Source organism: Falco naumanni, chromosome 5 (genome assembly GCF_017639655.2).
Source record: "Falco naumanni isolate bFalNau1 chromosome 5, bFalNau1.pat, whole genome shotgun sequence".
Classification (NCBI taxonomy): domain Eukaryota; kingdom Metazoa; phylum Chordata; class Aves; order Falconiformes; family Falconidae; genus Falco; species Falco naumanni.
The window spans coordinates 74,395,733-74,422,280 of NC_054058.1; the positions used below are offsets into that span (position 1 = coordinate 74,395,733).

The window sequence follows — 26,548 nt, forward strand, 5'->3', positions numbered from 1 at the left end:
CATGCCAAGTAATATTTCCGCGCTGTTGCATAAAATACTTCTGTATTACTGTTGCTATGTATGTTGTATTACTATGAAGAAACTAAAATGAAATTATTACGTTACAGAGAATCTGACCTGTGTCCTTTGTTATGCGAAGAAGGCGTGGTACTTTCAGCCAAAACTGATAACTGCTAACAAAATCATAGAAAAATGGAAGACTATCACGTTCATCAAGGAATGGCTGAGAAGAGTATCCCAAAGATGTTACAAATTGCAGTACAAAGTACCCATTAGCATGAGAGGAAAATAAATGTACTTGCCATAATAGGAAAATGCAGCAAACATATGTATGTTAATTAATAATTCAACCCAAAATATGTCTTAACTATATGAATCCAAGTTCTGTCGTATTTTAATAAAGAATATTTATATTTAGAGCTATAACCATGGAAAAAGATGAAAAATAAATTATGCAAATACTTCAAAGACATATAAACCTTTTTTTGTTCCAGGGCAGAAACATCGACTGACAAGCTGAAATTTTTTTCCTTGAGCACAGTTATTCCCAATTTTATTGTTTCAAGGCATTCTGCACATTTCTTTGAAGCATATGACGGCGAAACCTGTCCAAACAAGGACCGAGGTCTATCCGCACTGTGGTTTTGCTCTTGGATGGATCATTTTAATTCTATGACATCACAACAGTACGTTTTTATCTCCTGTATAAATCCTTGACTATAGCATCTCCAGACCATGTGACAGGTGAAAAGGAACTGTTTGATTTGAAGGCTGAACACAGAGGCTGAATGGGATTTTTAAATTTTCTTTAAGCACAGGCTGTCGTTCTCCTTCTGAATTAGATCAACCAGTCTGGCAAGAAGTAAATCAGTTGGACAAACAGAGGATTTTAAACATCTTGAGATGGGCAATGGATCCAGTTCTGAGAGCAAGGAGTCGGCCAGGAGATCCAGAGAACTGGAAAAGAAGCTCCAGGCAGATGCAGAGAGGGAAGCCAGGACAGTCAAACTACTACTTTTGGGTAAATACAATAGAAATTGCTCATAATGCTTCTCCATTGAAGGGTTATTTTGCTTTGGAATTACATTTCAGTACAGTGAATTTCCCACCTTTCACTGTTTTATTTGAAGACAATCCTGTAATACACGCACAAGTTATTTTCTGGTTGTAAATAATCACAAAGTCACAAGAAACAGGCTGGAAATAGCCATGTCACTGCATGTATTCAATTTTAAATATTACAAATACTTGCCTTTGGAAGGATTTGATAAATGAGAAACTACTGTTAGAATAAATGTTATGATGCTTACATACACAGAACGTAGCACAAACTTACCTTTTGTATTTCAAGGATCTATATGCATTTGTTTGCAGGAGGATTAAGTAAGATAACGGGTTACATAGAAAATCCGCAGTTGTCACAAGGTATTGATACTGTTTGTTTTCTAAAGTCTTGCACTTAATTTTTTACAGAAGCAGAAAGTGACTTAGGAGGACTTTTTTCAATGTATAAAAAATATATTATGGAGCGTAGAATGGAAGATAATGAAATGAGATGAACACAGATGAGTGTTCTCACAGACAACTCCTTCTAATGCACACTATGATGAATTTATTAACAGCCAGCATATTTTCTTGATAGAGCTTTATTCTTCTCTCTTTTTTTCCATGGTACTGCATAGCCTACAAGAAATAATCAAGAGCACAATAACACTGCCACTGTCTTAATATTTTTATGCTGACAGTATGATGCCTATTATTGAAGTTTACATTGATTGATTACAAATGAACAGAAAAATAGTCTTTGATCTTTGAAATGTTTCTATTTTTTCCTTGGTTGTAACCACAATGCTTACAAATGCTTTTAAACTGACATTTATTCAGACTTAGCTAGATCCCTTAGATAAAGTAAATCGGCTTAACTCTCTTGTTTTGTATTTTATGCAAAAAGTCTATACCTGTTGAGAATCTATTACAATTAATAAAGAAGTAAGAGAAAACCCACAACCATGCAGGTTCCTCAAATAATAATAGGAAAGTAGCTGTTTGATACAGTTTATGTACCATCAGTATTCAGACGGTTTACAAAGCTTTTCAGTCCAGCGGAGAATATGAGGATTTTCTGTGCCACCTTAATACAAAATATTGGCCCCACTGAGGCAAGCTTGAACCGGTCAGAAAACGGAATAACATTTTCATTTAAACTTCCACAAAGTGTCAATACTTTTTATACATTCTTACAAAAAGGAATTGTTATACTGAGTTAGAACCAGGGTCCATCCATCTACTCCAGTATCTTGTCTCTGATCTTACCCAACACTGATCCATAAGGATGATGTAAGAAATCCTTTCAGAGGAATTTATAGGATAAAGAGCAATATATAAGATAAAGAGGAATTTATAAGATAAACAGTTTAATGATATATTTTGTTCTTCAAGTTTCCATGCCTTTGCAGTAGTATTGGAGGCTGTCTTACACCAGGACACAAACTAAATTGCCCCTCCAGGAACATACGTATGTATTTAGTATTAGCAATTTCAGTTTTAAATGTTTCCTAATGTATATAATCAGTGTTCTTCTGACACTACTAATATCAGTCTCAAGATACCTTTAGTAAAATACTTTGAGATTAATTGCAAGCCATGTGGAAAAGATTTCTATTTCATTCATTTCAAACTTGAACATATTTTGGTTTCATCAACTACACAAGCAAACTTTACCTGAGACAAGATGATCATTAGAATCTGAAATACTTTCGCTTAAGTCTTCTTTATAGAATAAATTTCTACATTATCTTCCTTTACTCATGTCACACATGATAAAGATTCAAATTTGTCAGCAGATAACATTTCCTAAGTTTTTTTTTTCTCTGGGGAACTATTACAACATATCACAAGGACTTGGTAAAACACATGTTGAGTGAGTAAAGAAAAGATTATAGACCTAACAGCTTGAATTTTCTTGTTCTTAAAAAAAAAAGGGGGGGGGGGGGAATAAAACATGTGTCTGTTTTGAGCCTATTGCACAGCTAAAGTGAAAGTGTCTTAGACACCTGGAATCACAGCTGCTTAAGCAATGTGTATACAGGGCACCATATAGCACCCTCCATAGTCAACAGTGAAATGGACAGATAGGAGAATATTAAATCTACTATGTTCAGATCTGTATCTGTTGTCTTTCCATACCTCTGGGTGATCTCTGAAATACTCAGATCTTACACTTCATAAGTCAAAGGCAGCTCGATTCAAGCCAACCAGCCTAGCCCTACCTTAGTCCTAGGTTTCTGTTCATTCAGACCATGTGTTGCCTTTGTATTACAGACCAGATATCACCATTGCCTCTTTGCAGTAGGCTGATGGGCAGAAAATACTCAGGAAAAATTGGATATGTACATCATAAGTTTTTTATTATGCTTTTATTCTTAAAATGTAAAAAAAAAAAAAAAAATCTGACCATTTCTTGAGATTATTTAATATCTCGTCTGGTCTCTCTGCATCCTCCAGCTGGTGCCTTTACAAAACAGAAATTATATCCAGAAAACAAAGACACCACATTTGTTTATGTTGAGTTCCATGATCTGGGCAAACACATTATCTGTGTTGAGGTGATAATTTAGAGTTTATATAACATGCACATAAAACCTGCACATATAAACTGGGGGAGGGGAAAAATTATGCCACTTTCTGATGTTCCTCACTAGTTGTCCAGGAGCCACCTGAGGGTTAAGTCTTCTGTGTTAGGTATTCCTATGTTTTCAAGGCCATCCACCCCTTCACCTTGTCCACAAATCTAGCCTATACATATTTATACTTCAAAAAACCCCAGATAGTTTCATGAGTCTGGAACAAACTCCAAGGTGAAAGTTTTATTTCCTTACTATCAGGGTCATATCTTGCCTACCACACCACATGCAGTTTATACACTTTGTAGGAAGACAGCTTGCAATTTATTTCTGTGCAAAGTACAGCACACATTTCAAACATGGCCAAAACAGCTGATGTTCACAGTGAATGTTTCCCAGAAACAAGAACTTCACTTCTGTTGAAATGATCATTAAAACTTTGAACTTATTAGTTTTCAATGTATTAATCCATAGCCTCATTGTCTACAGTTTTCAGTGGCAGGACAAATTCAGCCTTACTTGAGCTGATCATCCTCAAGTCACTTTACCAAGAAATACTCACTTTTAGGGCACAGGTCACTGAATTTAATATAAATATATGCTTCAGGGTGTCAAAAATTGAAGCTGTTTGTTCGTTTGTTTGTTTGTTTTAGGTTTAGTAGTAAATATTTTTATTCACTGACTATAAGAGGTCTCTGACAAGCAGTGTGAATATGAAAGTTTATAGTATACACACTTAAAACCAGTTCAATGAATCAGTACTGTTGTGCTGAAGTCAGGCTTGAGTTCCTGTTACTAACACCTCCACTGGAAGTAAAGACTTTGAGCACAAAGTCAGCCCAACAAACCTATCGATTGGAATACACAGACTTTCTTTTTTTTTGGGGGGGGGGGGATGTGGGAAGAATTTAATGAGGATTAGATTATCAAGCATTGGAACAGGCTGCCCAGGGAAGTGGTTAAGTCACCGTTCCTGGAGCTGTTTAAAAGACATGTAGATGTGGTGCTTAGGGACATGGGTTGGTGGTGGACTTGGCAGTGGTAGTTTAATAGTTGGACTCGATGATCTTAAAGGTCTTTTCCAGTCTAAACAACTCTATGATTCTATGATCTTAGATCTTTTCTCTACTTTCTTTCTCTCATTGAGAAAGTTTGTTGAGTTTGGTAAGAGGACCAGGAAGATACAATATCCAGTCTAGTTCACAGTTTCTAGGGCTTTGAATAGCAGGCAGAGTTGTAAACCTTTTCTGATTTTAATTTGAAGATTTTATTTTCCTGCTTTTTGCAGGAAAATGCTTTTATGTCATGGTCACTGGCATTTGTGACAGGTTTCAAACAAAATATTTAGACAGTGTTGTGGGGTTTTTTTTTAATTTTTATTTTCTTACCTTTATTGCTAGAAACTTTCCTAAACCAAACCTTTACTTTCACATAAATAATAACAGTAAAGAGATATTAACTCTGAATCTGAGACACAAAAGCAGCTTAAAATATAAAAAAGAGACTTCTTCAATGGCTCAGCAGATGTTAATCTTGAAAGGGGCTTGTATTCTGTCCAGTTTCCACAACTATTCAAACAAATTCTACTTAGAAAAACAGTAACATCAAGTTACAGCTGAGGTCCTAGGTTCTGTTCTCCTTTGAATTTGAGAGATTCTCACCACCTTTCAAGGCACCTCCAGTTTTTTCTCTCTTTGGTCTCTGTTTCTGTGCCTTGGTGGCCTGCAGGGAAGGAGTAAGGCAGTCCCTGAGCACTGGAGCAATTCGTGTTCAAGCTGCTGGGGGATGGCTCCTGTGCAGCTCGGTGCCTGCAGCTGTGCCACATGGCACTTCGTTTTGCGTCCCCTCTGCAGCCCCAATCTGGCCAGAAACAAAATGGACTTGGGACATGGCCGGGTGCAGTTTTAGATATCCAAAGCAAGAAGAAGGCAGGTTACAGTCTGCCAGAGTGCTGCGGGTGCAGCACCTCGCTGAAGGTAGATGTGATATGCCCTGCAGCAGGATGAATGTGACCTCTGGGAAAAGCTGTGGGAGCAAACATCCATTGACCTTACCAGCACCGAGGACATCTTTCAGCTCCCAGGAGAAGGGCCAGAGCTTCAGGCACTGACCAAGATTTCTGTGCCTTTATCCATCTCAAGGAAACTCAGCATCCAAATAGAAACAGCAATCACAGGTAAATTTGAAAAAGCTATAGGATCTTAAATATGTGAAATGCAAAATACAGGCTATGGCATATTATCAGTGGTCTCTACCAGGCTGAGCTATAAATCTTCACAGTGAGAGAGTTTTTCAAAAGTCAGTTAAACTTTCCAAGCTTCAGGACAGGACCAAAGCTTAACCTAAGTTCTCACCTTTTATTCATAAATTTTGGGCTTCATTATAATTGCCCTTTTCACCGCCTCCTAAAGAGAAGCTACCTTCAGCTTCCCACGCAGGCATGTAAGGGTTATCATCATGCACTTTTGCCACTGTTTCTGCAAGTTGAAGGCTATTGTGGTGGGTGGAAACTCAGCCCTGTCCCTGCTCTCCCGCCCTGGGGCCGGGCCCAAAGGAGCAGGCTGTACAAGAGGTGGAAGGAAGAAAGGAAGCAGGTGCAAGGTAAATTGTTTGTGACCCATTTCCTGGGGTGCAAATGCTGCTACAACTAACGTGATACTCCAGAGTGAAGCCAAAGTCTGAAAGTCATCTGTTGTTTAGATAAAGGCATTAACTGGATCACAAATTAAAGATGAGCAGAGGTAGAAAAATGCACCCAAAAGATATAAATTACGCCTCCCACTCTATTTCAACTTTGCTTTTCAGATCTGGAACTGAGGTTCATTTCCATATTATATTTCCTGGCATTTTTCCATGTGGTGAATGTATGACCTCTCAGCACAGACTGCTCTCTTCCCTACAAAAAGTGTGTAGCAAACACTACTTTGCCAACAGGACTTTACCAAGTTCTTCAGAAGGGCACTGGAGGGATAATAAATGATCTACAGCAAATTTGCATTTATTCCAAACTGTGGCAGATGGCAGCATCAGACCATTTTACATAGGCTCATTTTTTTCTTGCACTTTCCACCGTTCACATAATGGATTTTAGAAAATGCTTTGCGTATGGCTTGCTGTCTGTTGTGATTCATTCAAGTAAATTAATCCCTGTCATTTAAATGTTATTAGCTTTACAAAATCTGTTTGGAAAGTCTGTAATTAGTTTGTTCCTCAGTTAAAATAGCTATGCCCCAGATTTTCTCTTTTGTCAAAAGTACTTGACATCGTCCAGTAAGGCAAATGATAAGCTGCAAAGAGAAAAGCAGTGATGAATCCTGTCCCATGGATTCACAGCCAAAGTTGAATCCTCTCTTCAGGTGCTTTCAAAATCCAGCTCATTTAGCAGTTCTTGCCAAGACTCACCACTCTGACAGAAGATGATAGTCATGCTGATTTCCAGTGGAGAAGGTCCCTCCCTGCCAGCTCTGAGGATTTCCTGCAGAATTGTTCCCAAGCTGGATCTGCTGCTTTGCTCTGCAGGCTCCCCACTTCCAGCCACATTACTTCATAGGAGAAGACCACGGAGCAAAGGAACTGACAAAACACCAGTGTCAAGACATTCGCTCATGTGCTGCCTCTGCATCATGAGCTAGACCACGTGCAAGTCTCCACATTGTTTTTCCAGTTGCTCACAGAGCTGGCTAAAGAGCATGGAACGGGCTGGTTTGGCTCACAAAAGGTCACAATACACATTAAATGAGCAGTTACAAATCATGTAATGAGTGAGACACTGTGAAGCTGCAGTTTGTTCATGTTTTTCTGCCCATCTGCCAGACATGAAGTCAACATGACCCATATTTTATTTCCTTGCTAAATTAAGGAGTCTATATTTTTCTCTTAATTGACCAAATGTTCTTCTCAAATGTCCTTTTCCTTTCCAGAACTCATATTTTTACCAGGATTTAATCCTTGTTAGGTCTGAAAGGACACTAGGGAGGGTTATAGTTAGTACAATGGGGATCTAAAACCTCTGCATGTCTCTTCATAGATACAAAAATCTGTGTTCCATAGAGTTATTTTTAATACTTGCTGCTTATTCATCTGTCAATCACATCATTTTAACATTCCCCTTCTGCAGGTGCTGGAGAGTCAGGAAAGAGCACTATCGTAAAGCAAATGAAGTAAGTATATGAATATTCATATCAGTTGTTGAATTTGGTATTTGCAGTATAAGCTATCTAGCTAATGTCTTATTACAATATTTATGCTTATTTGAATAAAATGCAAAGAAACATCATTCAAATCAAGTTCTTATTCAACCACATGAAGGAAAACACAAAGTGACTAACACACACAGCTGGACTGGTAATCAAATCTGTCTGATCAAATCATGCACTGGTCCGACTCCTTACTGAAGACCAGGGAAGTTTCTTCATTGGCTTTGGTAGGAGTCACAGTCCTGTAGTGAGAACATGGATGCATGAGACAACCAGCCATGGCGGATCCACCCAGCCTAGCATCCTGTCTCCTGCAGTAGCTAATGAAGGATGACTGCAGAAGATCGTCAGACCAGGCAAGCAAACACACAGTAACACTTGTGCTGGACAGTATTTGATGATCTGTGATTTAGGCACCATCCTGAACTGGAGATGGCACCTCTGTGTTCGGTAGCCCTCATTTAATTCATGACTATGTTTCTCTCGAATCTTTTTTGAACCAGTGTAAAATAATAACATCCACAACATTCTACAACACGTAGTTCCACAGTTCAATTGCATATGATGTGAATCATCTCCCTTTGTTCAATTTTATTTGGTCCTATTAATTTCATTCTATTTCACTGTGAAAATACTGAAGTACTCCCTCTGTAGGTCATTCTCGGTCTCCACAGACTTACTCCAGCTCCTGCCAGAGGCCAGAAAATTGTTCTCAGGTCTCCCGCAGGCCAGGTGAGAACATACTTAGCCGCCAGCCTACACAGTGGGCAGCTGCTACCTACCATCTAGCATGGGTAGGGACACTCATGAGTTTTGCAAGGGAAGTATCACCCTAAAAAGCTTTCATACAATCATGAATCTGGGGAAAAAACAGGCTGTACAAGCTCAAATGCAGAAATCCCTGTTCAAATTTAGACTATCTGGTTAGGAAGATCTTGTGTCTGCACCACAAATCTACTGCAAGAATAATTGCAGATATTTGTTCAAAGTATGCATGATGCCCCACAGATTGAACTCAGTAGCTCTATTTTGCCTGGCTACAGAGGACGGTGCAATTTGTGTGGTGTCCGTTTACAATTTACTATCACAATATTTTCACATATAGTAAAGCAGGCCAATGCTACATTCATTCAAGTTATTCTTTTAAGGGTAGCCAAAATACTAGTCATGTATCTGGCTTAAATAGATAATCCACCTGAGTTCAAGAGATCGTTCTTACACAGGCAGCAAAAGCCTTCCTTCACTGTGTAACCTGCTAAAATATTGCTGTTATATCTAGGCTTATTTTCATAGACAGTGTTCAGGTCTGCTCCCTAGACCTGTCCAAACACAGAAAAAAAATTACACAGGCACTGCAACTGTTTAAACGTGACTCCACTTTCTAAGCACCAATCTCTTGCCGTGTAAAAATCAAGCAGTTTTATGAAATCAGTAATACTATTCCAAATTTAAAATCTCCTATTTCATAGTTTCACCAATGCATTTAAAAGTTATTTATTTATCTATATTTATTATATAATATATTAATTAATATTTATATTAATATATAAACATATACATCTATATAATGTATATAAATTAAATATTATATATTTAATTTGAAGAGTTAATTAAAAATGTTACATCCTAAGAGCAATTTTCTACGATTTAAGCTGCTCATTTTGTAATAAGACAGATGCAGAACCATCCATCAAATACTTTGCTAACTTTTTTGTTCCATTTAAATGATGGATAACTATTTCTGTTTTGAGTTCCAATCAGGAGGCCCACCCTATTCAGCAAACCATTGAAATGTATTGTGCTCAGAGCTTCCCCAGGTAGGAGTGGATTAAAGATGTTCCTCGGAGTTGAACACTTTAACAAGGCTGGTAACTTTTAACAGCAATGAGGAGGGGGCAGAAAGCTGCAAAGCTGAGAATTATCTTTAAAGCCCTGTGCATTTATGAGCTATCAACCTGATCACAAATATTAATTATTTGACAGGAAAACTGTTCATGAAAATTACAATTTTTCATATAAAATGTCATCTTTCTGTCACAACCAAGGACTTTTTTAAAAGAGGTTTTTTCAGTAAAAAAAAAAAAAAAATCAGTTATTAATTTTTTCAATTAAGCATAGCATTTTCTAGAAAAGACTGATAGTTGCTTACAAAAGAGATAATTTTGCTGAAAATACAATTTTCCACTAAAATCAGGGTAATTTTACTCCTATTAATACAATTTGCTAATTCATAAACCTCATTCTTTCAAGAGTGAAGGTTTCAGTCGAAGATAAATCCTTCCACTGAGCTTTGCACAATATCATCCGGTGATCAAAATATAAATATGCTGCAAGGCCCTAAAAAGGCTACGATGGTTATGAGGTAGAACTAAAAAGGAAAACTAAATAAGCTTCTCTGGAGCTCCGTGCTTCTGACTAGATCATTTCCAATGTGTGATCTAAGCTTTTTAAAACCAGGTTGAGTATTTCTATGCAGTGCTCTAAGTTAGCAGTACAAACATACCACAAATAATTCAGTGAATGAAAAGCAGGAAACTATTTGGTAACCCATCATGCCTTCTGAGACTGAATCTGGTGAGAAGTCCTCCTATCATGAAAAAAAAAAAAAAAAAACCAAAAAAAAAAAAAAAAAAAACCAAACAAACAAAAACCAGGACATTAACTTTTTTCGTCCAATTTAGATATGACTGGTAGCCTAACACCTCATGCCTTCAGCATCCTGCATTTATTTTTTGAAGGTTGTTTATTTTTTCAAGGAGGATCAGGGAACAAAATTTTCCAGTTGCTAACATTCTCATTCTGGCCACACAAGATGTCAGCCTGTTCTACAATCCTTCCTTAAAAATTACAGATCTTCAATAAAAGCAGCAAAATTCACCACCGATTTAACAGGTTGGCAAACATGCCTTCTGCCAGATGATGTAATTATAATAATTAAGAAAAAATAATAATAAAAACCCCATTAAAAGCCTCAGACAAAACCAAGTTTTCTGCCTGTAATTACAGAATCTAGTCGTATTTCAGAATCTTATATTTTCTTCCTTCCTCTGTTCTTCAAAGGTAAAAAAATAATAATAAAAAAAATTACATTAAAATGTAAAATAGCTATTTGTGGACTGTGTTAGGGCCTTTCCTTCTTTCTCATCACAGATTTTTGCAGCCACAGGCAAAACACCCACCCTCCCCAGAAATCCAGTTATGGCCACCGCTGTGAGACACACAAAGTAGTTAAAGCAAGTTCATGTGCTTCATGGGATTTGCATTTCTAGCTACTTCATTCCATGATTTATAGATAATCTGCTGCTTTCACAGGTAGTGAGGGTAAGAGTGAGAAGAATATGCCTCAGTACCGGTGTAAGGGTACCAGATGGCATAACACAGCTCCCCTTTGTCTTTCTCCCAATTTCAACAGGATTCCTGTAATTTGAATCTTGGATTCATGCTGAACACAGCATTAAAAACCCCAAAGCTTCAAAATAGAGTTTATGGATTTGCCCAGTCTAGAAGTGATTGGGGAAGCATTTAGAGAACCCTTTTTTCCTACAGATGCTACTCCTACGGACACAAGAATGCAACTTTCGAATTTTCTGACACCCATCAGTCAGAGAGATGTTAAGACACATTCAGTTGTGATACGGGCTTTGTGCATGTGTGTGTGAGAGTGAATTATTTTCTGAAAGGGCTGGCTTCTCTCCTTGAAGTGAAAGTCTCCCCAGGACACACACCTATGTGCATTCTGGGCTAACCTGTCAGGTCCTTTCACGTCATCCGTTTCTGCCTGTGTAGCCCTGTCCAGACTGTAACTATGGCAAGAGACATGGGGAAAAAAAAAAACGAACCTCAAACCCCAGAAACAATTTATTTAATAACCTGGCTTTCATCAATGAATGACTGAGATGGAGAAGAACAGAATTTGGTGTCTCTTAATTGAGAATACACTATACCAAAACAGGTGGCGTTTTTCACAGCTCATGGACAAAGTTGTCTCTAAGTCATAATACAATCTGCAAAGTGATCTTGGAGAACTTTAACCACATGCCATTCCCTGTCAAGGAGAATTATGAAATTATAATCCTTCTGTCAGGGTTAGGTTAATTGAATTTGACTGTTAAGGTTCATTATCCTTTGGAATACAGGCCAAATCCTCTGGAATAATATCTATGTCCCCAAAGCCTGTAGATAACAACAGTAACACCTTTCAATAACTAGAAATTGTAACTGATGTACAAAGAAGTATTAAAGATTTTTTTTTGTTTTCTTGAGGCAGGATGTCACAGTGTAGAAATATTTCTGGAATAATTATTCCACTCTAGGTAAGATTCCAAATAAAAATGAGAATGATTAAATGAGCAATGTGACAGCCCACGACTAACATTGTGCAGATGTCAACAATAAAATATTTGGGATCTAAGCAGCTATGCATACACAGGAATGGGCCTGGGTCTCGTTCTGGATTCATACATTATCTTATACTGATCCACAAGCCAAAAAACCAACACGTATTCACCAGACTGGGAAGCCGAAACCCAGCCTCATAAATTTTAACCTCACATAGTTGCAGGAACTGCTTTTTACCTGTTCCAGCAGAATAGGCAGATCAACCATTGATAAATGCTTTTCCATGGGCCAGATGGATTCAGTTCTTTCTCATGCTGACCACAAAAACATCTGATCCAACTTTTCATTACTCTTTTTTTTTTTTTTTAAATGCATCTCATAAACTTTTTGTTTTCTATTTTTGCACCAGGATTATCCATAAAGATGGTTTCACCTACCAGGAACGCATGGAGTACAGATCCGTCATTTACAGTAATGCAGTGCAGTCTATCCTGTCTATCGTGAAAGCAATGACTAAGTTAGGAATCAGTTATGAAAACCCAGCTAGAATTGTGAGTATGACACCCTTTCTCTTGAAATAAGCATCAGAATACATTTTTTTGTAGAGGCTGGTAGAACAAAGAGGGTTCAGTATTTGTTTTATGACAGTGAAAACTAAGCACTGCTTGACTTACATGTGACAAGATGGCCTTACTTATTTTTGTTTTCTCATGACTGATGCCTGAGGTCTAACCTTTGCATAAATAGTCATTTTGTTTATTAGAAAAGAAATGTTCAACTTGCAAAGGCATAAAAAAAAACCCAACAACCTTTTCTTAGCTGCTTAGTCACTTACTTATTACTATTGAGAAATCAATAGATATTGCCCTTTTATGAACAAACCTTGGGGCTCAGCCATGTAAGGAAGGATTATCTAGAGATGCTGGGAATATTTCAGTTTGGTATTGCTCCTGGAGCAGAGCCCTCCCCGTTGCATGGATGCAGCACTGGTGTACTGGCACCGCCGAGAGCCTGACCTTCCTGGCATAGTTAGCAATCCTATGCACAAGCACATACAGCAAAAGCCACAGTAAGTTCTGCTATCTTCTGGCTACCACCCTGAATTTTCAGGGACAGAAGGAAAAACAACTTTTCTTCTCAGTGCAATGATTTAGTCTATTGCCTATAATTCAGACCTTGACGAGAATTTCTCAAATGCCTGTCAGAATATCAGCTGGTTGCAGTTTTAGCAAATTCTGCCTATCCCCTAGAGGTTTGCCTTAGAGGGAAATACATCCACTTATCTGAAAGAGCTTTTCTTTTTCCAGAAGTCTACATTTCATTAAAATGACATGTGCTACTTTGACCCAAAAAATGATAAAACTTCAGACATTACTAAAGCTCATACAGTCCTTTGACAAAATATAAACTAAATGTTTTCTTCCTGTATACTTTTAAGAGTCCATGAATGCAAGCCAGTCAAACAAACGTAACGGTGTCCAAACACAGCAGACAGCCAACAGGCCCCATGTGAATGTGCTGTGACTTGGCCTGTCTCTCAATTGTAACAGACGTGTACTGCGTGAGGACCCATCCACCGGTCTACATGGCCCAAGACGGCCAAACCTTGCAGCACCTACCCACAGGCCCTGTGGCTGAGGCTCAGCCTCTGATATCCACTACGTGGGTCAGGCTCCGCCACCTGTAATTAAGTTATGTTCTGCCTGTGCCCTGGGACTTCAGTCTCTTTTCTCAGCCCTGCCAAATTTTAAACCTTCTGAGAGGTTTACACATGTTCACTCATCGTCTGTCATCTATGCCACTTCTTTCATTACTTTCAAGGGATTTCACAGCCTGGGGAACTGGAAAGTGAAAACTTTTGTTAAATAGCTCAGTTAATTTCTTAGCATTACATATAACCAAATGTTGAAACTACAGGTTCTGTAAGTTTATTATTTCCAGCACAGTAAGACTACTTTTATTGTCACTGGCAGAACAGGCCTCTAGGAATACAGTTGAATACACCTGTACAAACTATTTGCAGTGCCTGCCTTCTTTTCGCCCAGAAGCACATAAGACTAACCTGGTTCTGAGTTTTTAAAGAAAACAGAAATTTTGGTCACATTTATTTTCATCGGCAGTAAACATTGCCCTTTATTCCAAAAACAAACTTAGCTTACCTTTTCTGTAAAATCATATGTCATTTAAAAACTTGACTTGTTTTGATGTAAGCTTTGATTTCAGCTGGACTTTGTTCTTGCTGTGTTCTGGTCCCAATTTAGCTGCTTAAAGTCACCCAAAAGCAACGGATTTACCCATATTTCAGGACTGCCTGCAAATACCTCTTAGTGGTCCTGAAAGTGCCTCAGCACATAATTTTGAACATCTGTTCTGGGGAGAGAGGTATTTTTTTCTTCCTAAAGTGCCATTGCAATTTATTTTTAATATGAAAATCATCTGAAGTCTGTCTAAATGCCAGAGAGAAACAAAACATTATATAAATCAAGGTTATGATTAACTCAGTCTGCCACTATCTTCCTTTTTTACGTAAGAATCAAAATCCATAGTTGCCACCTTTTGCATAATAATCTGTGAATGTTTACCATATACCTGGATGGTCTGAGCTCAAGGCTTCTCGTTATAGGCTATTCAACCAGCAAACCCAACAGTGCAGGAGGATAGCTATAATCATTAAATGATATGTGGTAGCTTGAAGGAAAGAACATTCCAACTCATATCTTGAAGCTGAACAAGTGTGTGCCCTGGAGAGCAGCCCTGAAGACAAGGTGCACATGAGAAAGTGTGACTCAGTTCTGCTTATCCTGGCTCTGAGCGAGGATGAGGGTGTAGATGGAGCAAATTTAATGTAGAAGGGTAATTGCATGGCTGTTCTCCTTCGTCTTTCAAATTAAGGCCGTTCTTTAGTGGTTATTCCTTCCTTTTTCTTCTTTTTTTTTTTTCATGATAACTCAATTTCTCCAATAGTTTAGAAAACCTGCAGTGTTTATTTTTGATCATTCTCTGACTTTTACAAAGTGTCCATAAATTGCAATTTCTATTGAAACATATAGTACATGCTTAAAACAAATATTACAAATTATTGTGAAGATGTTTTATATTTTGGAACAAAAGACACACCCTGCCAGAAGAGTGTCTGTCAGAATCCATTTATACTTTTGCAACTATTGACTGCAAGTCACTTCAGTTGTCTACTTATACAGCTAGGAAGGAATTATATTCTATAATTATCCACTGCTCCAACAGTGTATCAAATGACCTTATTTTAATCATGCTCTTTATTTACATTACATTCCTGAGCTGTTAACCACTGAGAAGAAATATTTTTAATGCAATAGATTACTTGAAGTATTTTTGGATTGACAGCAAAAGGAAGAAATTACTGAATAATACTTTTAAAGTACTTGGGATTTATTACTCAGTTGGAGGTTTCTTTTTCCAAATAAAAGAACATATGGGAAATAGTTATATTCACTTTGCCACATTTCTCACTGTGGCCTACAGCTAGACATTTTTTCTTCCAAATACATTCAAAAATATATTTAGCTATATGTTTCTGCTTCGATGTAGTTATATTTAAGCTTTAAATATTCTTTTGAATTTAGTTTTTGGTACCCCACTACTCTGTCTTACAATAAAAGCCTTCCTACAAGTCAAAGCTTTTGTGAATACCTATGGTAAGATGAAACTGAGCACCTGAATGAACAATAAAAAGAGGAAAACTGTATCATGTTTTAAGTCTAACCTTGGCACTGACTAAAGGGAAGTGAGCCTGTAGATGGATGCTAACATGCACAGGCGAGTACAGCTACCTGGAAAAATCAGTGAAAATGAGAAAATTTGCCCCTGCAACTCCTTGTAAACTAATCATGTCTTCAAGGAGGTGGAGTGGCACAGTGTGCTTGCACAATATTTACTGTAGATTTTCTCTTTAGGAAGACGAAAGGAAGCTGTGTGCCATGGCAACAGCTCTGGAGGATGGCGACATGTCTTCTGAATTGGTTGAACTCATCAAACAACTGTGGAGCGATGGTGGGACCCAGGCCTGCTTCGCAAGGGCAGCGGAGTACCAGCTCAACGACTCGGCAGCCTAGTAGGTGACCCCAGCTGCAGGCGCTGAGCAGCTGGCCATTACCGTTATGGACAGTGTAAGAGGGCTTGTGACAAGACGTCTTCCTCACATGCAGAATAAATAGCCTACAAAAGTTATTACTCATTAGCCTGAAAAAGAATGAGGTTCTTTGTTAATGTTTATAATACATTATGAAATGTTTAACTGAAGGAAACAAGAGGAAACAAGGCACAAATTGTTCCTGTGAGCTTGTTTAAACTCTAAAAAAAAGAGCCTATTCTTTTCATATTCTATTCATATTTCTATTCTTTTTTAATTCAAAGATTGGCATAATGAGAGAAAGGGTGAACTGAAACAGCTTAGGTTTTACCTAGAGTTCTACTTTGAATGTATACATTTCAAGCTGTTAAACGTAAGCCTGGAGAAAACTGTAAACACTTGCCTATAAGCTAACCTGGCTGCACGGGTGGTGTCACCGCCCCAGCATCCAGCCGCTCTTGGCCGGTGGTGCCACAGCCGCCCCCCAGCCCCACGGCCCCCGGTCCCCTGCTGCGGCCCGGGAGCTGGCAGGCAGAGAAGCACAGGACCAGGGCTGTTCAGCTCCAGCTCCACAAAGGGTCACCATTCGGCCAGGGTACATCTCCTCAATTAGATGTAGTCAAGCTTAGGCTTTTCGGGAGTCCCTGGTTTGGTTGCTCCACTGGCTACACTGGTCCTGCTTTGCTGCTTTCTCCCTAAGCTCACACCAGGCCAGCAAGGGAGGCTCAGAGTTCTCCCAGCCTGCTTAAGTCTGACTCTAGACCTAGGGCAGAGGGTTGTCCCAGGTGAGGTCCATCTTCCGAGAGGCTGGAGGCTTCTCTGCTCCTGCAGCTTCTCCTGCAGGCTGAGGGCACCTGCAGGGTAATCCCCCGGGGCTGGGGGGTGTCCCTCGTCCCTCCCAGGCCAGGCCAGGAGCTGGGCGAACTGCAGGCAGCAACAGCTCGCTACCTGCAGAGAGCAGAAGGGATATACCCTGAAAATATTCAAAATTCTTCAGCTCTTTATATCTTCAAAGCAAGAATGAAGACCTTTCTGCAAGATACTTAAAGGAAATATTGCCTTGCTGATTTGTGCCTGATCGGGAGGTGTTTTACGGCAGCCTTGTATTTCTATAGCAATGCTACAGAGCGGCGTGTGTTTTCCCAACACAGCCTCTCTGACCCAGCGCCACAAGCCTGTAACAGGTCAGTCATTATGACTAAAAAAAACCACTTGAAATTAAAACAAACAAGCAAAAACCCCCAACAAACAAACAAACAAACAAACAAAAAAAACAAAAACCAAGGGAAAATACCTGCTTACCCGCTAACATTCTAAAGCATGTACACTATGCCTGGCAGATTGGGTTTCGTAGCCTATATAGAAGATAGTCTAAAGTAATTCCCTCTGAGTGTTATGGGTTGTGTCATGTTTCCACCTGCAAAAGTTTTCAGTATTTAAGGCAGCTAGTACATACTGTAAAAGAGCCAATAATCTATTTATTGCTACAGTTACATGAAAAACAACAGTGGTATGTTTTTCATCTGCTTGAACACTTCCGAAAATCCCACTAACATTCTGTCTTCATCTGCTGGTACCTGATGCTTCTTGAAAATCTAGCCTTTCGCTCTGAACCATTAAAATCAACCTAATTTTTGCCCTTGATGCTGGGCTTCTAATGATCCCTTCAAAACTAGCTAGAGTCAATCAGCCATCTAATGCTATACTTCAATTTCTTTTAAAACCAAACCCCTGTTTCTCAGCTTCTTTGAATCAGTGTGGACAGAGTATTGATTTATACTGTGTAAACTCTGACTTTCTGAGTTACCTTCTCTTAGTCTTTTCATTATTAATTCATGCTAATGAAATTTGATCATTGCCTTTCCTCTGTGTGTTTTAATTGAGAAAAAAGAGATCTTTTGAATAATAGAAAATCCCCTGCATGACAAACTTTTTTTTTAGACTCACCTGGAGTTAATCCTGTTTCAAGATGGAGTGATGGGTAAGGCAGGGGCAAAATCAGGATTATAAATCATGATCTTAAAAGTCATTGTATAGTTACCAGTAGTTCATGGTGCTTCTTGCTTTCTCAGCCATTTGCCTCTCAGGCAATTGTCACCTAATTCAAGTTAAAGAAAGATCAAACATTTAGACTAACCTACTAGTTTGCATCCTCTCTTTTGCCAGTGGGGAGTCGGCCTGTAGTGTCCCCTTGGAGCTGCCTAAGGATCTAGGAAGGATCTGAAGGTGCCTCTCTTGCTGCATTAACTAGACAATTAACTTCATCTAAGTTTTTATACAATTACAATTGGCTGTGTTGAAATAGATTCAGGTATTTGTGGCTAAGAAGTATCAGATCTTTATAAAGAATTTTATATACTAGTGTTTATTCTAGAGCTTACATGTTTTATGAATTGCAAAATGTCTTGTTTCTGCCTTCCACTAAGGTGAGCTGAGATGAGTTCGCCTCAGGTTCTACTCAGAGAACCAGAGATATATTGCATTTTTTTAAAAAAACAGGCTGTTTCCTGGACTCAAATGATGGGCAAACATTTAAATACTCAGATCAACTCCAGCACTCCTTGTTATTTTAAAATAAGAAAATCTCATTTTCAAGCATTACTTACTAATCTCCATTTGGAAGACTCTAACCTTTTAAAAATCTTTTTTATTTAATTTTATTTTTTTATTTATGGAAGTATTAAATATTGCAGACAAGGATGGTGAGCTGTGAGGTTTGTTTGGGTAGTTATCTGGATAAAATGAACAGCAGAACTTCATGCTGGGCAGACTTTGTGTTAGAGAAGAACAAAAAAAAAAAAAAAAAGCATGAAGCCTAATAAATATTAGAGAGACTGTGTTCTGTTTGTCAGAGACAAGAAGCTACAGATGGAAAGGTTCCAACCGGGACACCAAAAGCTTGAAAATTCTTCAATGACTTTATGTGGTTTCTTGCTTTTGGCTTTGTTCTTTATTTGAATATTAGTAGTTAAAAGGTACTACCCAGACATCACCACTTCTTTTCCTTTTGTCAGTTCACAACCTCTTTACACAGATTCCTAGACCAGACAGTAAGATTCAGAGGCTCTATCCAGCCATTTCAAGAAAGTTGTGTGCCCCTGGAAGAGACAGGAGAAGGGCTGGTGGTAGGACAAGAACAGGCTTCAAGGTCAGAGTTGGATTCCCGTTTCATGCAGGTTTTATCTCTGTATGTCAGATGTAAAACCAGATAGCCTACTCTTTTCCAGGGGATTGTGAGAGCACTAACCTAGGGGGTCCTCAGCTTCATTGAAGCTTCTGGTTTTGATTACAAAATCATTTTTTTGAAAAAAATTACCATGTACTTTCCTCTTGTAAACTGATAGGTCTACAGAGAAACAGCCCCTAAATGTGAATTCCTCCTAAATATTATGTCTCCCCTTTCACGTAGGAAGGAAGATACTGTTACAACAGCTCTGATAGTATGTGATAACTTCTGGTCAATCTGCTTCTGAAAGACGCTTGCTTTCAGGACAGGTTCGTCCCCTGTGGTGGCAATTCCCACGTGCTGACAGCAAATGGACAAAACCCCTTTCCTGACAAGGTGGGCTTTTACCATCCCTGAGGAAAACGAGGATTTTCCTGAACTGAAAATTCTCAGAAAGATGTTTATTATATACACTTCTATATATAAGAAGAAAAAAGAAAAAAAGAGAAAAAGAAAGCTTCTGGATTGTTGGATCTAGGTTGTATAAAATCCAAGACTATGGTATTTAAATGTGTAATTTACATAAAATACTTAAAAGCAGCTCAATAGGAAGCGATTACATAATATTTGTTTAACCTGTTGAATTCACCAGTCACCATTTCCTTTACTCTCCTTAGTTACCTCAACGATTTGGATAGGTTATCAATGCCGGACTACGTGCCTAGTGAGCAAGACGTTTTGCACTCCCGAGTGAAAACAACTGGGATTATAGAGACTCAGTTTTCTTTCAAGGATTTGAATTTCAGGTACAAACCCCATATCTGACAGTTTTCTGTGGTTTTATCTTAAGGATTTTCTTTGAAAAGTAGTGACCTATTATATTATTGGTAATCCCGTTGTAATATTCTTGAATTCACTCTTATTAAATATTTGAAAGAGCTGAAAAAGCAAGATACTTTAGTACCAGTACTCCAGTTTTAAGCATATAATGGATCATTATTAAGTGATCTCAGAATATCAGGTCCTAAAAGGTCATTTTTACATATGTGTCTAAAAAGCATTATTTGTATCCTGCCATTTGAATAATCATTTGAGACAGTTATGAAATTTGCTTACTTAAATGTCCTTAACAGCATGCAAAACATTTGATGACGACTACTAATTTGAATGCACTCTCAACCTTTCACTCTCTTCTTTTGAGAATGGAAATAACTGCTCTTAACAATGGAATGCATTACAGTTGGCAAAAAAATAGTAATTTCTGTCCCATGGGAAATTTCAGTATTAGCATGCATGCTTTCATGCTCATTTAAGATAAAAAGCAAAATGTTAAAAAAAATCTTGAATATAATGTGTCTTGAGAAATTTGACTGAAAATAATTAACACTTTTAGATACTCGAGATTTTGTTATGCTTGGTGAACCAATTAAAAACATCTAATTCCACATGAAAATTTATTTGAACAAATTATGACAGTTTCAGTGTTCTATAATGCTTTTCTCTATGGATTGGATTCTATTTCATTCTTAATTTAAATGTTGAGGTGTATATTGAGGAATGTAGTCTATAGAAGAAATTGTCTGTACAGTAAGACGAGTGTATCCTCTAAAAGTGTAAAAGCACCAGGATTATAAATTTTACATTTTTCATTGGCTTATTTTTTTTCTAATGTGGCAATCAACAGCCCCAAAACCATCTATGCTACCACACAGATGCTTTGACATAATAGAAATTACATATACGACAAAAGACTCAGAAGTAGATGCCCTGCAAATAAATTATTATCTCCTATTAATACACTGGTCACACATTAAAATTAATCACTTATCCACAAACACTACAATGCGATGTCATAGACATCATCTTCTTTTTCTCTGATTAACGTATTTGCAGACAGCTTTGTACGTTGGAAATCTCAGCACCTTCAGTTACAGTCATAGTTTATGTAAGAAAATCAGGATGGAGAAAGAAAATCATCAGAGTGCAAACCCTCTTTGACATGAATGTTACCAGTCCTGATATTAGAATATCAGGATTAGCATCTAGGTCCAACTGAAATGCAGCACAACTGAGAATTGTTACCTAAGTGTCTGTAAATAAGAGGAAGGCTCCTAATGCCACCACAAACACAAAACCCACTGTGTTTAGCCTCTCTGCTACACATCACAGTAATGGTATGTGAGTAAATTCATTGGTGGTTTTAAGCACTTGAGTAACACCAGTTAAAATCACTACAAAATAGTCTGAGGGTTTTGAGCTGCCATACGGATGCAAAGCAGCTATAAATCCCTCTTAACCAGTCAGTTACTGCTACTTTGTATTGCCAGAGCAACGCAAAACAGCTGGGGGATCCTGATGACTCTGCATTTTGATAAGTACCATAGAAACATCTATAAAGAGAGGAACACTTCCACATTCAGAGTGAGTTTTGGTTGAAATATACTTCAAAGAGGCTTCGGGTCACAAGCCATACATAGATTAAAAAAAACACGAGCAGATGCCTCATTCACTAAACACTTGTCCCTCTTCTGAACTGAATGAGGCAGAAAACATTTTGTATCTGTGCAGTAAAAGTCTAAATCCCAGTACTGCTCCAGGGAACTGAATTACAGTTGCACAGACAACAGTTCCTGTTATTTGCTGTCTTCTCAGTGGTTTCTTTGCTGGTTTAGTATAATTTAGCTTTCTTGCGCTCTTCAGTTTATTTCACTAACATTGGTTTTGATTTCCAGAGCTCACAACATAACTAAAATATTTTTAAAAGAAGGTCTGATCCTCATAGGTCCTCTCCTGCTGTTGTTTCCATTGATGTGCTAGGACGAGTTTTACTAAAATCAGGCAAGCTTCAGTCTTCAGGTCTCACTATATATATCATTAGGACAAATATACAACTAGTACCATATCTCTACCTAAGTTTTCCAAGAGCAGTGCTGGAAAAATATAAAGCTTTCAAGGCTAACTCTGACTGTCTTGGTAAACGAAAAAGATCATCTCAGAAATACATTTTCTACCAGTCGCAGAGGCACTTCAGTTCTACACGTGCTTATGTTAAGTTTTGGGCTGACATGAGAAGAGCTAAGCAAACTAAGGTTAGTACAACAAAAACTGCTCATAAGCATTGCCTCTGGCCTTGATCTTGTCCTATTTTAACTGACTTCTCATAAATATTCACAGAGACATGCTAAAAGTTTGCAGGCAGTGAATACAGATTTGTATGATTACGTATGCTTGCAAAACTTCACTGCAGATTAAATTTTGAAGCTTTTCCCCACCCCATAACCCTGATTTCAGTTACATACCACAAATCAAGGAAGACATGTAATGGCAGGTGACTTTTGGGTGCTAATCACAACCAAAAGTCAAGGCCCTTTATTCATACTGACGTCATTCTTCAGTAGGCATACTGAACCCAGTGAAGATATGCTTGGAAGAATGCCATTACTATTAAAACCTTGCTCCACAACAGCTTTCTGATTTCCTAATAATTCACATTTATGGACACCCAATGATCAGATAAAGAGACAAAATGTACTAGATTTTTTTTTTTCTCTAATTACTCCTCAGCTGCAGAAACAGTTCCAGCATTGGGAAGGGTTTCATTTCTTCTAAGCAGGATGAAATATGATAAACAATAACTTTTGTTTCCACCAGCTGCAGTGCTGATGGTGAAGAAAACAGAGGATCAATATACTGCAAAAAATGCTGTTTCAGTAACAAATTATTCTTGCTCTGTTTATTACTGACATGATTTTTTTCATTCTGAATCCCAATATTTTCATTGCTATAAAAACTGAGTTGTGTTTCATTTTCAGATACTGAAGGAGATACATCCAGAGAGTAAGATCTAATGCATTTTCTTGAAGGAAGAGATAATGCAACAGGGGATTAGGTTTTACAGTTATAAGTTCAACAACAGGCAGCACAGGGAAAAGTCATTGTGCACACAAGTGAAAACAGAAAAAGTAAGGGTAGGATAAATTTGATTTTTCACGTTTTTCCTCTTTTCTAATGCACTTGAAAAATGTTCAAGTTTGGCACCTTTTATTTCAGAAAACTGGTGAAAAGAAAGCACAATCTATCCCTTGTCACTGAAGAACTGCAAATCTAAATGGAATTTTGAAATTTTAATTTTGGAATTTTGGAATTTTGGAATTTTAGTGCTAAGCAGAACAATGGCAGCTTTGACAACAGCTCCATCTCAGCTCGGCCCTAACTAGGGTCCTAACTAGGTCCCAGCTAGGTATGCTCAGCTGGCTTTGGACTGCAATATAAAGTCCATAAAAAGTCTGTATGATTCTACCCAAAGTAGTAATTTCTGACAAAGACTGAAGGAAATTAATGCAGAGGAGGACAGCCCTACATTTTTTTCCTCTTGGCAAATAAAGGGATTCTTGCTCTCCATGAATTCCTTCTTAAACAGCAACTAATGAGATTGATAGGCAAAGACCACATACACACAAACATGTGCTGCAAGTCCTTTAGCTAGCAAAGTGATCGCACCAGGGCAATGAATGGATGACTGTTTTATTCAATTAAACATAGCCAGTGGGTCAGCCTGTGACTGGGTTCCAGTCGCATGCCTTACGGATCAATGTGTCAGTTCACTACAAGCAAAACTATGAAGTAAAAAATGACCGTGGGTTTGAGGGTCTTTTGTCGCTGTTTCACGTATGAACTCTGTCCTGAACAAATCCTTGCCTGCAGAGCTTACTTCTGCACTGAGCTCTTACGTAAAGCCCTATTTCCTCAACGCAGAGTGCCACCTGAAAGTACTGAATCTATTTCCTACATGCAGGTATTTAAGCCTTTATGTTTCATTTTATGCCCACTACAAAGCCACAAATTATAAATAGTATGCCTTGACCTGCTGGGAATAGAAACAGACCAATATTTGGAAAAGCTAGATATTTGACTGTCATTCATCTCCAGTTGCACTCTGCACATTAACAGCACAACTATGTCTTTATTAGACAGTGCTTTACATTGTACTTATGTTCTTTTTTCTCCAAAGGATGTTTGATGTGGGTGGACAGCGATCAGAGAGAAAAAAGTGGATTCATTGCTTTGAGGGAGTTACTTGCATCATATTCTGTGCTGCACTCAGTGCCTATGACATGGTTCTGGTGGAAGATAAAGAAGTGGTGAGTTAGAAGAGACAAACAACCCTTTTGCTGCTAAGTTTTAATGTACTCTCTGATGGCGTATCAGAACTACTCCTGTTCCCTGATAACCATTTAAAGGCTATTATGCTGTATTGGTTCTAGCCAGTAAAGAACATTACAGTAAAAACGACATATAGGGATGAGATTTGTCAGTCTCTCATGTTTACCTTTTGCATGTCAACAGAACAGAATGCATGAAAGCCTTCAGTTGTTCAACAGCATCTGCAACCACAAGTGCTTCGCAGCCACTTCCATTGTGCTGTTTCTAAATAAAAAAGACCTCTTTCAAGAGAAAATAAAAAAAGTTCATCTGAACATCTGCTTTCCTGAGTATAATGGTAAGTTTGGGGTTTTCAGAAGAAAATACATTTGGATGACTGGTGTAGGACGTGCATTCAAGACTGAGACTTTGACTCAGGTCACCTATATTATAAGCATTTAAAACCTAAACATCTTATTTAAGCTACTAGCCTTTCTCTCAAAAGAATGGTAGGGGACAGGCATGGCTAGAACCCAATTAGTCCCACCTACTCATCATGCTTATCCTAGGGTGGGGTTATCTCTGGAGACGCTTATTTTTCTCCACTGGTGGTAGAGGAAGCTGAGAGAACTAAAAGTTTCAGATGGTTGAACGGTGGTGTCATGAACCCAGCCAGTATTTCAGTAAAAGTCAGTGGCTTATCACTCACACACACCATAACTGAATCCAAGTTTTCTGACATTATTTTGGAAACCCATTCCATAAAAGGAAGTTTGCCTCTTTCTGTATGCCACGGTGGTGTCTATGGGAAATAAGAAACAGCAGCTGTTCCCAGCTGATGCAAAAGAATATATGAGGCTATATCAGAAAGTGCCAGAAAACAAAACAAAATCTGTTGGTATTTTAGTATTGACCTAATGTATTTGGGATAGGGAGTGTCCAGAATTAAACATATTTAAAGCAATAGTATTAGTATTAGTATTAGTATTAGTATTAGTATTAGTATTTATTAGTATTAGTATTAGTATTATTAGTATTATTATTATTATAAAATGGGTTCTGTGCACTTCCTGAAAACCAGCTCTTTTGCTCTGTTGCTGAGGACGCATCAACACTGCAACCCAAAATTGCTCAGTGCTTCACTGGGATAATCAAACATTATGTGCCAGACTCAGTGGAGCTATGCCACTTTACACTGCCTGAGGCTTCAGACAGGATGGGAGCCAGCAAGGGCTCTCAGCAGCAGCCTGCCTCCAGGAGCCTCATCCTGCTTCAGACCCATAGCAATTCCATCATGCCAGTGTCCACGCCTGCTGTTGTTCTAAGGGACTACTACTGAAAGGCAGAAAAGCTGTGTGAAGAAATTATGACTGAACATTCAAGCATCTAATTTTTTCCCTTTTTCTTTCTTCATTTCTTTACCGCTTCATTTTTTGTACGTCCCACCAGTTTCATCACCTGATTCCCTTTGAATTTAAGCTACTTCCTTTTTTTCTTTTGTTTTTTGCACTTTCTGCTCTCTCTCTAAGGTCTTTAACTGTTTCACCCTGACTTACTCAGGAGCATTTCAATTCAGAAATATAGACTTCTGGTTAGACATTAAAATTTCAATTTAGGTGGGCAATTTAGATACAAAATTTTCATACCTAATGCATGAAGTTCATTCCCTTCAGACAAAAAGAAAGAAAAAAAGAAAGGAAAAAAAAAGAATTCTTGTTTCTTAGCAGCTGTGAGGAACCACCAGTTGAAGTGTCTTCTCTTCCTTTTACTGTTTTCTCCACCAGGATTAAATACATTTGAAGATGCTGGAAATTATATCAAGAAACAATTCCTAGACTTAAACATAAGGAAAGAAGATAAAGAGATATATTCTCACTTGACATGTGCCACAGACACCCAGAATGTCAAGTTTGTATTTGATGCAGTCACAGACATAATAATCAAAGAAAATCTGAAAGACTGTGGGCTTTTCTAG

At 38.1% G+C, this 26,548-nt stretch overlaps 1 protein-coding gene across 1 annotated transcript; it reads left to right on the top strand.

The window, feature by feature from the left end:
- The first annotated feature begins 328 nt into the window (after positions 1-328).
- Positions 329-26,548, top strand: LOC121088979 (guanine nucleotide-binding protein G(t) subunit alpha-3-like). Its single transcript, XM_040595697.1, has 8 exons — positions 329-1,021; positions 7,741-7,783; positions 12,567-12,708; positions 16,090-16,247; positions 20,109-20,237; positions 24,443-24,572; positions 24,778-24,931; positions 26,358-26,548. The coding sequence occupies exons 1-8, from the start codon at positions 904-906 to the stop codon at positions 26,546-26,548; spliced, it is 1,065 nt and encodes a 354-aa protein (XP_040451631.1). The 5' UTR covers positions 329-903.

Coding starts and splice junctions, on each gene's coding strand:
- LOC121088979 (XM_040595697.1), top strand. CDS start 904: ATGGGCAATGGATCCAGTTCTGAGAGCAAGGAGTCGGCCAGGAGATCC. Junction 1,022..7,740: donor AGTCAAACTACTACTTTTGG/GTAAATACAATA, acceptor CCCCTTCTGCAG/GTGCTGGAGAGTCAGGAAAG. Junction 24,932..26,357: donor CTGCTTTCCTGAGTATAATG/GTAAGTTTGGGG, acceptor TTTCTCCACCAG/GATTAAATACATTTGAAGAT.